Source organism: Telopea speciosissima, unplaced genomic scaffold (genome assembly GCF_018873765.1).
Source record: "Telopea speciosissima isolate NSW1024214 ecotype Mountain lineage unplaced genomic scaffold, Tspe_v1 Tspe_v1.0017, whole genome shotgun sequence".
NCBI classification, from domain to species: Eukaryota; Viridiplantae; Streptophyta; class Magnoliopsida; order Proteales; family Proteaceae; genus Telopea; species Telopea speciosissima.
Genome location: NW_025317353.1, coordinates 288520 through 302604, shown reverse-complemented (window position 1 = coordinate 302604; position 14085 = coordinate 288520). Strand labels below are relative to the sequence as shown.

General features: G+C 38.9%; 1 protein-coding gene and 1 pseudogene across 1 annotated transcript; both read right to left on the bottom strand.

Annotated features, from left to right (window-relative positions):
- Window positions 1-836: 836 nt before the first annotated feature.
- LOC122647276 (aquaporin PIP2-4-like) lies at window positions 837-1356 on the bottom strand. The gene is made up of 2 exons (XM_043840702.1): window positions 1314-1356; window positions 837-1234 (listed from the first exon to the last, which is right to left on the bottom strand). The coding sequence occupies exons 1-2, from the start codon at window positions 1351-1353 to the stop codon at window positions 837-839; spliced, it is 438 nt and encodes a 145-aa protein (XP_043696637.1). The 5' UTR covers window positions 1354-1356.
- Window positions 1357-5859: 4503 nt separating this feature from the next.
- Window positions 5860-12281, bottom strand: LOC122647275 (annotated as a pseudogene).
- Between the last annotated feature and the right edge of the window lie 1804 nt (window positions 12282-14085).

Genomic DNA, 14085 nt, shown 5'->3' with positions numbered 1-14085 from the left:
TTGCACCTAACCTGAGTTGAGAATTATCTAATTCACATTGCCAATCATAAGACACAAAGGAAACGCCAATGTAAAACGTTGAACCAGCCAAATTTGAGCCCACAAGGAAAGCTTAAGCTTGGATTTAAGTAAATAAAGAAGCACTATCATTCCCAATATTGCCCAATCATCCATCTCAAGATCATTATCTCTGCTACACTCAATTATGCACATTTTTTTTTTCATCTCCTAACACTGAGCTCCGAAAAGCAATGCTGGTCTTAAATCCATGAAAGTTCACCTTCAGCTTGAACGGAATACAGCCATCAAATAATACTCCCAAAAGTTCCACCACTACACCTGCCCAGTTCAAATTCCAATTGAAAACACCATCTCCATCTGAAATTTTTTTGCAGTGTAAGGCTGCAGGTTTGAGCTTAAAAGCTTGAATAAGGTAAAGTGTACCAGGTGGAGCCGGACGATTAGGGTTGGGCTTCGGCATGTTAAAAATTTTTTAAAAATGCTTGGGACTGAAACCGAATTTGTAGGATGTTGAACAACCTGTATCAAGCAAAACATCAGAAAACAATCTAAACCAGTAAGCTAAGCATAGAAATACTAGTGGCAGTAGATTACCATCTTCGCTTCAAAATAGTGCAAATTAGAATGAGCATTGTGAGGGAATGACTAAAAAATAAAGAAGAGAAAAGAAGAAGAAGGAAGAAATTCAATTGTGGGGGCAATCAAAAAACCTGGTTGTCCCACCCACCAAGGGGGGGAACAAAACTGCAAACCCAATTGGAAGTGGTGCCAAATTGGAAGTGGTGCCAATACCTGTAAATTCCAAGCAAAAGTTCTCAATTAGAACGTTTTCCATGTGGGTTAACAAGAGAATTGAGAACAATTTCTATAGTACTTCTAATAATACTCTCTTCTCCAAGTAAAACAGGTGAACTTACGGGGACATGGAAGTCTCTGGCACTTCTCATGGGGTCAGTATCAGAGAAAGCAGTGTAGACAAGGACAAAGGTACCAATAATTTCAGCTGCCAAACTCACACCTTTGCTGTAGCCATCGGCAATCTCGTTCGCCCCACCACCATACTGCACATAGTAAGACTTTTGGAAGGCCTTTACTAGCCCTACTTCACACATTGCACCCAAGCATAAAGCCACCATGTACATCACAGCACGGATTAGTGACACTTTACGGGCTATGAAAAGCCCAAATGTTACTGCTGGCTTAATATGCCCTCCTGTACACACACACACACAATTGTTTATCATCAAATTGTAAACAACAGAAAACAGAAAAGGCAGCAAACAAATACCCACCAGAGATACCGGCGGAGCAGTAAACAAGGATGAAGATCATGAAACAAAACTAGAGGTGAATTGTTCTTGGCGGTGGCAACGGTAGTATAGGCGCTTCCCATGTGGGGAGGGGCATTTACGTAATAAAGAGGCATTGTGAGAACAAAAGGCTCCGCAGAGGTGGATTGCTCTTGGTGGCTCTAAAGTTGGCTTCTGCAACTGTATTTCATAGATGATTTCAACGACGGCAGAGAAAATGGATTCTGACGAATATGGAACCGGTCCTTAATATGCTTGCTTCTAGAGCTCAATGAAGATAAAGGAGAGAAAAGAGGAAGAAGGAAATGTGAACAGATTAGATTACGATCTTCACTTAAAAATAGCACAAATTAGAATGACTAAAAAATAAGGAAGATAAAAGAGGAAGAAGAAAGAAACTCGATTGCGGCAGCAATCAAAAAACCCGGTTGTCCCAAGAAGTAGCAACGAGGTAATTTCTCTCGGGACTGAAACTAAGGCTCGTAACCGAATTTGTAGGAGGTTGGAACAACCTAAATCATGCAAAAAATCAGAAAACAACCTAAACGAGTAAGCAAAGCATCAAAAATTTATCCACTGTTTTTGGATGGCGAACGTCTTAATTATTGGTGCACTTCTTCAAGCAACCAAAGATTTCCCTTCACCTGTTCAAAGAATTTGGACAGTGGCCTCTGCTTGTAGCATAACTCAACATGGAAAGCACCTAGAAGAGGTCTCTGTGAGGAGAGGGAGAGCGAGAGAGAGCATTTCTGACTTAGGAAGGAATGAAAAGGGCGTGTATGACTGACTGGAGTTACTACCACAACCCCTGAATTCTTGAGAAATAGTAAAGTTTCACATATAAAAGGAAATGCGTAGAGATTAGATTACGATCTTCACTTCAAATTAGCACAAATTAGAATGAGCACTGCGAGGGAATGACTAAAAGTAAAGAAGAGAAAAGAGCAAGAAGGAAATTGTGCCGGTGATCAAAAAACCTGGTTGTCCAAAGAAGTAGCGACGAGGTGATTTCTGTCAGGACTGAAACTAAGGCTCGTAACCAAATTTGCAGGAGGTTGAACAACCTGTATCAAGCAAAACATTAGAAACAACCTAAACGAGTAGGCAAAGCATCGAAATACTGGTGGCACTAGATAAGCTTCAAGATCAATATTCAAGAAAGGGAAAAAGTTAGAATAAAATGGAGCGATCCTCTGCAAATGAAATATTAGACATTGTTGTTCAAATGAAAACCTCAGATTATGCTTCTCAAATATAAACCGAAGCGAGGATTGTTGGGAAGCATGATTTTGAAACTACCGTATCAGTAAGGCAAAAAGGGGTAAAATAGTCACACAAAAAAAAAAACCCTATTTTTTTACTATGTTACCTACTTCTCAACAGCAGTGCACAAATACTGGAGGACCTTAGTTTTATTCTTGAGAAGCATGATTTTGAAACTACAGTGTCTGCCTCTGCTGCTCTCCACAGGTGCTGCTAATGAACAATGACCACAAGTCAATAGAAAGAAATGTTTCTGTAAGAAACAGTTTGACAGAAATGTACTATGTTACCTGAGTACATGAAACTTTCTCTCTTTTTTTACAATTCTGATTTTCTGTTTTTTAAGCTGTCCCTTTCCCCCACTGTGCTTCTTTCTTCTTCCCGGCCATATGCAACATTTAGCTGCTGTTGCAACTGGAAGTGGTGTTTATAATTCATCCATAAAAGTAAGGGTAAATTACATGTAAGTGCCCAATATTTGATTAAAGTACCTATGAGGTACCTCAAGTTCTAAAAGGGATGTTTGGGGTTCTTTGTGAGTTTAGTCCTACCCCAAATTGAAGATTTTCCCAAATTTGCCCTTTAAACATTTCACCCACTCCAATGTCTGCTATCTGCGCTCCCAACCCTCTGTTACGAATCGATCTCACTGTCCCTCTTCCTTTCCCTCTCTCACTCTGCAATTTGGAATGATGGTGCATATCAGGACTACAACCAAGTGAACCAACACACTAACCCCTCTCTTCTCCATGACATGTTGAGAGTAACGGAAGACCACAGAGATCTTCAAATGGGGATATAGTAACAACTAACAACAAAACAGTAAGCAGAACATCCCGCTAACATTTATTTGACAGAAAAACCAGAGGTGCATGCTTTGGCTTGTATCACAGACGATGGCTGGTACTTTGTTAACGACCAAGACGCCTAACTACAACACGTACATAATTCCTCATTCTCCCCCCTAACATAATCAGTCAGTAAAAATACGAAGTATAACTGCTCAAAATCCCGAAAATCGGAAAGCGGAGAGAAGATGTGATCATATTAAAGCCCTCTGCTCATATACCTCAGGAAAACAAAAGCAGCCCCTGCACCCAATCTCTTAGAAGTGTTAAACGTACTCCATCACATTGTAAGCAAATGCCTTTGGGGTTGACCTGGTACATTCAATTTGAAAGAGGTAGGACTCCTCAGTCATTTACATGTCCGCATACCACCATATTTAATACTATTTGGAATGGAAAGTTTAGCTTTGATTTGCTTGACAATGTATCTGAAATAACTTGGACATCAATAACTACAACCAGCAAAAATGTAATTTTGCAATAAAAGAAAACAGAAAAACGCAACTGCAGGTACCTCTGAAGATATGCTTACATCGCCACTTATAACCGTGAAGATCCTTTGCAGTCAATTTCTGGATTGGAGTTGACTGGTTCATATCCTTCAAGAAAGAAAACCACTAAAGGAAGTGAAGTACATAGAAACAACAAAATAGAATGAGAAATACCAATGGAGGAAGGCATTCGTTAGCATGTTTCCGAAGAACAGAGAACCTGCCATGAGTACTTGTATCAGATGCAGTTAAAATCTTGCAGAAAGAGTGAACGGTAGGCCGCGGAGGTTCAGGAGTGCTTGGATCAGGACTCCTAAGCTCACTTTGCTGTACAAATTATATCAGAAAACTTTAAATTAAATTTTCTCTACTTGCAACTTCACAATTGAATGGGTTGAAATTTGAAAAGTAAGTCTTACATCTGCTTCAGGTTGTAAGGTAATTTGCGCATAAACTTCATTTGTTTCTTGTTCAGCCTGGAAATAGTAAAAATCAACAAAAGTACAAAACATCCAAAGAGAGAAAGATAGGCGAGTTTACAAAGAGGAATGCCAGCAACTCAATGTGTTTAACACGACAAAGGATCTTCAAAGGAAGATTAAACATAGGAATTTGCTGATTCAATTCTTTGTTCGTCGATGCTTCTAGCTGTAAAATTTCAAACGGGAAAAAATATAGGGAAAAAAAATTCATGTTAGATAGGAAGAAAGAAGGAGTTTGATTCCAGAAATGAGAAACAGAAAAAAAAAAAAAAAAAAAAAAAAAAAAAAGAGCTCAGATTTAAAAGAAATAGAGAATCACTCACTTGTTCCCACCATTACAATCTGTTTTTCTCCCTCAAAGTGGTCTTGGGATAACACCGGTTTTGATGTGAGTCAGCTCTGAGAGACATCAATTCCACCTGAATCCGGCGACTTCTCCCATAATGGAACTGAGGATGCTTCAGCTCAATGGATGTGCCCTTCATTTTCTCCTAACTGTGACTTATTCAATTTCAACCAGACTTCGACATGAATTCTGGGTTGAAAATAGTGAGAAGTGATGGCTTAAAGAGATGAGTGGTTCTGATAGATAGAAGGACCTTCTATACTATGTAAACCCAACACTAGTTCATACAAGGGGGTGGGAGGGGCGGTGGTCTAAGGGGAAGGAGCGGGTGGTTGCAGCAGGGTGGGAGTGGTGGCTGAGGTGGAGGAGGTGAAGGCGAAGGTGAGGCCAAGAGTGGGGTTGAGAGGGTAAAATTGGAAATATCTTCGGTTTGGAGTAGGACTAAGTTCACAAGGATCCTCGTATGTTACTTTTGAAATTTGAGGAACCTCCCAAGTACTTTAATCAAATAATAGTATCCATGGTAAAGCATGTTGAAAATTATCTAATTCACAATGCCAATCATAATAATAGTATCTATCACAGGAACAACAGTTTGCACCTAACCTGAGTTGAGAAGTATCTAATTCACATTGCCAATCATAAGACAGAAAGGAAACTCCAATGTAAAACGTTGAACCAGCCAAATTTGAGCCTGCCAGGTAAGCTTAAGCTTGGATATAAGCTAAATAAAGAAGCACTATCTCCCAATCTTGCCCAATCATCCATCTCAAGATCATTATCTCTGCTACACTCAATTATGGACACGTTTTCATCTCCTAACATTGAGCTCCGAAAAGCACTGCTGGTCTTAAATCCATAAAAGTTCACCTTCAGCTTGAATGGAATACAGCCATCAAATAATAATCCCAAAGTTCCTCCTCTGCACCTGCCCAGTTCAAATTCCAATTGAAAACACCATCACCCTTTTCTTGTAGCTGCTCCAACTTTGGCCATCCTTCATCATTCTGCTTGTAGCTGCTCCAACTTTGCCAGTCCATGAAGGGTCACTTCCTTTTCTTTAATCTTCTTCTCTCTTTCTCTTCCTCATTCTTTTACCAGCACAGTGAGATGGCAGCATCTGTTTATTCATTTATTATTTCTTTCCTTCAATGATCTTATCATTCCCAACTGGACTTGGGCTTTGTTGTCATCGATCCTACTTGCAGAGATTTAAAAAAAAGAAAAAAAAATCAGTTCCTCTCAAGGCAACCTTCTGTTGGCCTGTCTCCTTCTACCTGTAAGTTCCTCCAAACGAAGGTGTCCAGAAATCAACTGCAGTTTCATTTGTAACTGGAAACGTACTTGAAAGTGGAACTAAACATAATCCCCGGCTCCTAACATCTTGTTTGTGTCCTTCATCCTCATTTGATTTATCAGAATTCTGCATGGCAAGTAAATGCTTTGATTGCTTAGAAAAAGTAAAGTAGTGAAAACTTGAAAACAAACTCAAAATTTTCACTCTTAGAAGGAAAACAATTTGTACCTGTTGTTGGGTTTGTGTGGGAGCTCCATTCGTCATATGTGACGTGCTCAAAACCTGACATTATGTAAGAAAATCTTGTATTAATATGTTTGGTACTTGACTGATACGACAAAAACTCTAGAGCTGATGGAACGCATTAAATCAACATCCTTAACATATCTCATACTAGACTGGTCCAATCTAACACCCCCGAAACCCTATTAAGGCACATAACAAGGCGAGAATGCCACTTACGCTGACTTGATCAAGGAGGAACTTGATATACTCAATAGCTTCGAAGAGCACAGATGCCGTATCAGTCTGTAAGCAAGAATTGATTCAAGGTGAACGACCCGAAAGATTTTACAAAAAAAATTTCAAGAGAAAAGTATTTCCAAAAATTCACCTTTCCAAAAGGTGAAACAAGTTGCTGTAGAGCAGTGATTCGGTCCCCTAATTTCTCATTACCTGAGAACGAAATTAAGCCAGAAATTTCAATTTCCCCAATCCATCTCTAATTATATGAATCCAAGAGCTCAAAGCTCCCTCCACTGAAAAAGGTTGTTAGATTTTTATCGTACCTTAAAAAGTTGGTAATGGCGATGGTGTCCCAATCTGAGGCCTTTTGTAAACCGGTTCACTACTGCTTTTCTTTGCCACTGACCCTGAATCACGAACTTCTTCCGTACCAAACTGCTGAAATCCAACAAATATCATGAAACCTAGTTCAGGTCACTTGCCCCAAAACCCTAGCTCAGCTGACCCAGAAAGACATAGAAATTAAGAGTAAATCTAAGCATTGGTAATTAATTTACCTTTACGGTAGTGAGGGCTGTGATGCTGCTGCAACTGGGTTTCTCCTAGAAGGTTTGCGACAGAAATTGTGCATGTGAAGAAGGGAAGAAGCTAGAAAGAGCATCATTCATGGGAGCTGCAGAGGCATTCCAGTAAGGAGTATTGTTGGAGAAGTGTAACTGAGGTTGGTGTTGCAGCTGCTTCGGCGGCGAAGTTTTCAGGAAAGCCGGAAATTTAGTCCAAGAAGGCGATGGTGACAGCAACAGCGAAGCGAATTCACCGGTGTTGATGCCTTAGTTTGGAGATGGATTGTTAATGGATGGATGGGTTTCTTGAGGGTCAAATAGGCCTTGCAATAACGAAGCAGAATTGCATGTGAAAGAGGGAAAACTTGAGGGTATGCCTTGGCTGCTCACAGTACAGTCGCCGGAACTGGGATTTAACCGCTGCTGCTGATGATGGTCCAAAGGGAAGACCTGATTGATTTGCTTATTAAATGGATTCAAAGTGGAGGAATCTTCACCACCATCGGAGAAACTACTCTTGGGGCTCCACTCTTTCTGAAGTAGAACCGCTTAAAAATGGCGGAGGAGAGACGAGAGCGAAAACCAAAAGAAGGAATTTCAAGGGCCGAAAGCGGTGTTTCTTGGAGAGGAAGAAAGAGAGGGAAAATAGAGTTGGTTTGAACGAGAGAGAGAACGAAATAACGGTCGAGAAGGAGAAATATTTATTATATAATGGAGTTGGCGTCAAAGATACGCGCCAGCTGTAGATTTATTATGGTAAGTTTTGTTTTGGTAATATCAAAGGTCAGGCGATGATCACTAGTTCAGTTTAATGTCGCTGTCGCCTCACAACGGCTCCATGTGGGTTTCATATCTATGATCTGTCTGAACTGGAATCGGATCAGGATCAGGATCGGATCAGGATCGGACCAGCCTTCATAAATCATTTCTAGCTAACCCATGGGGTTTGAGAGCAATGGAAATCTGGTTCGATTGATTCTAATCTGATTCTGATCTTGTATAGGTCAAATTTAGTCAGAATTAGTGAGATTCTATCCTAATTCTAAAAATGCAATACGGATTGGTGGCTCCGAAATGGCTGAAATTGGGATTGATCACGGCCAATTCTGATCCGAATCTGTTGATCATTAGTTTTAAAAACCAGGATAGGGTTGGTAGCATGGTTTGAGGTATTGGATCGGATCGACCGACTTTGGGAGGATTGGATTGGCATCGGTCGAGACCAATCCGATCCAGCTGTATGGACAGGGTAAAAATGTAAAAAAATTAGCATTTTAATAAAAATGCAGGGACAAAAGTGTCATATTTGCCTGAGTTTGGGCGATCCCGATCTGTATCGGCTGATCCGATCTAATCCAGTTGATACCGAGATCATGAACCATAGTTGGTAGAGGAAGATAGGAGCTATTATTTGTGCATTTTAGCTTGTCTCCAGGGAAGGTACGCCTAGGGTGCTGCCAGGGGGCATCCAGCGGTTGAGCTGTGTCGCACACATCTCGGTGCATGCCTCAGGATGTGTGCGGCATAGCCCAACGGCTGATAGCGCCCTTGGCGTTCCTTGCTCCCTGGAGACAATCCTAATCCTTATTTGTGGGATTCTAATTAATTAAGGATACCATAAGAAGACTATGACAGAATGAATGCTAAGATAATAGTTGGAATAGAGAGAGTGAGTGGATCCTAAAAGTCCCAGAATTGGTAACCATATGCTTTTTAGCGTATGGATCCTAAACACCCTAGAAACGAAAAGCATTTGTATAATCACCACGTGTAATTTTATCGTATTTCTTGCCTAGCAGACCAATGATTTTAAACTCCTAGTCAAGTGTCAAATTTGTACAAGAAACCCTAGCATTGACCCCTTAGATCTGAAAACCCAATGATTTGATCCTAAAACCCGATAATCAACTGGATCCGTACATCCAGAATCAAGATCAATCACAGGTTCACAATTGATACCTATCTAAATGGTCAATTCAATCGATCCGACCCTAATTTTTGAAACAATGTCATTGATCTTTGTCAGTTGGGTTTCATGGACGACGGCAACTAGTTTGTATGGAGCCTATTGCGGCAATAAACTATCGGATGGGTCCTCTGGGATGAAACTTACAAAGACAAACAAACAAGCAAGGGAGAGCCGTTCTTCTCCGGCGGGGGACTCTCCGATGCCTAAGTCAAGTCTCTTTAGCAGCAGACAATTCAAGAGACCTTGAGAGAATAAGTTAGATGATTTACCTAACCCGTAGGCCTCCTATTTATATGCCAGACTAGGCAGAGGTTGTGCTTCACTAGGAGACAAAGAGTCTTACGCTCCATGTTGAGCTTATCATGGCAAGAGTCCTACGCGGAGAGTGATGGCCCGAGAGTCCATCATTAATGGGAGTCTATGTTACTTTGATCAGTGGGAGATATTGTTTCCTTATAGGATACGTTTGGTGCCTTCTCTGTGGGGATTGTGTCCTCATGTGACTATGTTTCTTAATTTGTTTTGCATTTCCAATCATTTATTTATTTATTTTTTTGTGAATTATCAGAGTTCCATTTTGTTTTGGGGAAAGTAATCTTTCACGTTACATGAAGGAAATAGACAGACATTGGTGATTGTCGTCTGTCCTCTATTTATGAATAGTCAAAAATATCTTTATTATTGTCGATACCCTATGGACACTATCGAATCCCCTCGATCAAGAGAGAATCCCTTGACGATGGCTGAAGGAAAACTTTCTTAAGATTATAGAAGGTTTTCACCCTGCCCTTTTAAGGGATACAAAATATCTTTACTTTACATCATTTGGGTAGGATAAAGATTTGCCCTTATCTTTACCTTGTTAGGCCACAAGTGAAAATTCCTATTACCTTACAAATAAACAAGAAATAGGTCATGGGTATTGTCCATGAGTCATGGCCTCATGGGTTGATTGGATAGGATGTATATGGGTTGGCCCTTTCGAATAATGTACATGTACATATATGGAGGAACATAATTAGATAAAACTAATTAGACAAAATCTCCTTGATCTCATAATTAGATAAAACTAATTTCCCATAATGTATATATATGGAGGAATGTAATGTATACTTAAAGCAGATAACTAATTTCCCATAATTTGTACAGGCGCAGAGTGCTTACATGCGAGTGACCGTGTGAGAGAGCGAAAGAATGAGAGGGAGAAGAGAAAATAGAGTTAATTTGAAAGGGAGGGAACAAAAAAAATGGTCGAGGGAAAATATATAGAGGAAGTGGCATCAGTGATACGCGCTAGCTATAGTTCCGTACGACTTCGCAAGGCAAGACAGTAAGTAGTAAGATGTGTATTAACCACATGCAATTTTACATATTTCTTTTACCAAAAACAAATTTACATATTTCTTGCCAAGCCAACTAATGATTTTAAAATTTAAACCAAAAATATATATATGTTTTTTAAACTGGATTTGTTGGAAAGCTTTGAACGCTGCTTAAATCTGATTTATATTAAATGATTTATGTTCCGGTCAAACTTAATTTGATATGCGCGAATGCTGTTTAAAATCGTTCTGAATTAAAATATTTTTTTAGATATCAAAACAACTAAGACTACGTTTGGTAAATGTTTGACGAACACCCGTTTTGGACTAGAAACGTTCTTTGGCGTTTTTAGTCTGGAATGGCATTCTGAGACCAAAAACGACCGTTTGGTAACGGTCTCAAGAACGCCGTTCAGAACGAAAATGGTGTTTGGTAAAACCTGTTCTTCCCTATTTGATATTAATTACAATAATGTCATTTCCTTGTCAATTATACCAAAAAAATACTCGCAAAATCCTTTTCTCTTACCAGCCTTAGCATAAAATTATAATATCTCATTAACATAACCAAAGTAAGTAAAAAAAAAAAAATTCAAATATGCCATTAAAATTGGGTTCTTGTGGGGATTAGTGTCATAACTAACTATGCTACGAACAGTCGAATAAAAAGGGCCTTGGTGGATTTGAACCACTATCCCCTTGGAACATGCTCATGTGCCAAGTGCTCCACCAATTTGAGCTAAAGACCCATCAAGTAGAGATCCAAAACAGAAATATAACAAAAAAAGTCAAAGTAGCATGAATCTCTACATGAGGAATGCAACGAGCAAAGGTCTAAAACATAAATACATCAAAAGAATCGCAATGAAATGATTCTTTGCATGAGAAAGTTAACAACCCAAGATTTCCACAATTGAAGTATGGGCAGTGGAGTTTTCTCACCCCAACACCTAAAGCCCTCCTATTTACTCAATAAGAACTCATGGACTAAAAAAGAATCATTGAAATGACTAGAAAAATCAACACATGATAAAACATACGACTGAGACGAGTTATCAAACTCGGCAAGTACCTTTTCAAAATGAACCTAGCCTATCCAAAGATATGCCAACCAAATCATCATCAATAGATTTATACATGCCTCTGAGAACTGAAAATTATGGATCAAAGAAAGGGAAAGGAAGCTTCTTGACTTCTAATTACATTGTCACAAAACCAATCATTAGAGACAAATCCAATGTTAGTATTGAGAATTTTGACAAGTAAACAGCAAATAAGAAAAAGTCCTTTCTTTCTTTTCTCCTTTAAGTCTTCTTTACCTTTTCCTCTCTTGCTTTGCTTTTCCTGTTGGTGTTTCTTTTTCTTTACTCAAAATCTTATAATTTCTTCTTCTTCTTCTTTCACTTTTTGGTGGGTTGGAGAATGGCCATTGGAGAGGGAGAAAAAAACTTTCAGTCTTTGGTTGTCCTAGTAAATTACTAATCATTTCATTTGTGAAATAATGATGAAACAAAGGGAACTAGACCTGGTGATTCCTGGGTTTGCTTTAAATTCAAAGTAGTTCCTTTCCTCATAGAAGCTTTTGTCTGACTCAGTTATTTTGAAAGCAATGGAGTGAATGACGGAAGCTTCTCAACTCTCTAACCTCAACACCCCCCCCCATACATATTCTTCCCCTGTTTGTTACTCTCAATTTCTAACTCCCTCTCATTGTAGAGATGGACATGGACCTAAAAAAAATATTTTAACAGGGGAGAGGCTTGATATTTGATACTTCTCAGATTTGCTGCTTTTCTCCATATGAATATTCACCTCTCTAAGTTTCTGACATTAATGGATTTATCTCCCCTCTTCTCCTTGTTACCTCCAACTATTGAACTTTTTCCCAAATCCCAACCATTCATAGATTCTTATATGTTTTAAAACCAACTAAAGAAAGATCTCCAATAGGTTTTGTCTTGATTCTGACTTTATGGGCTGTACTGGGTGACTTTTCCTACCTTTTTTTGGATCTTCTTATATGTTTTCTCACACATCAACAACCCATTGGTCTAAACATGACATTAAAAGAATTTTTTTTTAACTAAGATCCATTAATAATGGTCTCTCATTATAAGGTCAAGACCATGACCCCTTTCCCTTTAGTAAATCACCCTAAGGTCATATATGAACATTATAGCTTGACACCAGCACCCCCAGCCCCTTAATTCTCCCCTCTTGGCCTAAGAAGATCAAGATTGGGATTGGAAGTTGGAACTAAATATCACTTGTATGTATCTTTGCGATTTCTATTCATCTTGGGTTTTAAAACATAGAGTACAGAGAAACACCAAAAGACAAATGCAGAATCCAGCCTTGTGGTTCAAACTTTGAAAATTTTCTGGTGCACAACCTTAAATATTCCTGAGTTCACTATTTCTTCCCCTATGCTATGTTGCTGCTTTATTTTACATACAGTTATTTCTCATTGGATGTTATTTGCCCATCTGTAGTTCCATGAAACCATCCAAAACAAACAGATAAAAAATGGAACAGAAATCCAAAAATCCCAAACAAACAAACAAACAAACAAACAAAAAGAACCCATTTAAGATTTCGGTCTATTTACCCAGAATTAGAAGGAAAAAAAAAAAGACTAACCTCACGAAACAAGGATGCTGTGTAATCAATCAACTATCTCTGCATCTGACTAACATTCATTCCTGCTTAGTGCTTCCTTTCTCCCCTCTCCTCCTTGACTATACTTTGCTCTATCCAAACTGAGCAACTCTTCAGGTTTGTAGATCCTATAAATGAATGATATATAGAAGAAAAAAAAAAGAGGAGGGAAAAGAGAAATGAGAAAGGAAGGAAATCAAAGATTTGTTACGTTTAATGTTGGGCTCTCTGCTTCTCTCTGGATTTATGCTATGTGCGAACGAGGGAACACTTTCACATCTCCTCTCCAAAATAGGCAGAAAAGAATCAAATTTTCTCAATAAATCCATAAACTCCATACCTTTTGGCTAAACCTTCAAATTTTAGGGATGTTGCTCCAATTCTTAAGACACATGGGAGAGAAAAAAATCAGATCTAGTCAGATCTTCACACAACAAAGATTGAGAGAGAGAAAGAGAGAGAGAGAGAGTGAGGGAGAGAGAGAACGAGACAGAGAGAGCCAGATAGAGAGAGTGAGAGAGAGCGAGACAGAGAGAGAGAGAGAGGAAGGGAGAGAGAGATGAGATCGACATCTGGTTTACCTTCTTCTCCTGCTACTTCTCTTCCCTTCTCTTCCCCAGATCTATCGCAAGCTTTTGGCTTCTAACCCCAAATCACGGGTTTTCACGATTGTTGCGCGACAAATTTTAGTTCTTGTTCTTTACATGAAAGATTCTTTCGGTCCGTTCTAAAAGACCAGAAAAACGAACCATCAAGCCAAACGTAAATTCATGTTTTTTTGTTCTCAAAGAACGGAAAAACGGTTTTGAATGTTGTTCAGACATTTACCAAAACGTAGCCTAAATATTTTAGCGCATTTTTTGTTTTTAACAATGTTTTTAAGATTTATGAAATTTTTAGATTTAAGAAAAACCCCAGCATTAGAAAGTTGAAAATTTCACCTACTACCGAAAATCCATTTTTTGTTCTTGAACTAGGGAGTTGACTTTTTATCTTTTTGGAATTTGATTTTAACTATTTTTATTGGATTCAAATAAGGGTGTATTTGCT

What these genes read in the sequence shown, in the direction of transcription:
- LOC122647276 (XM_043840702.1), bottom strand. Translation starts at nt 1,353, where the DNA reads ATGATCTTCATCCTTGTTTACTGCTCCGCCGGTATCTCTG. An exon ending in CTGCTCCGCCGGTATCTCTG is followed by an intron (nt 1,235 to 1,313) that starts GTGGGTATTTGT and finishes GTGTGTGTACAG; the next exon opens with GAGGGCATATTAAGCCAGCA.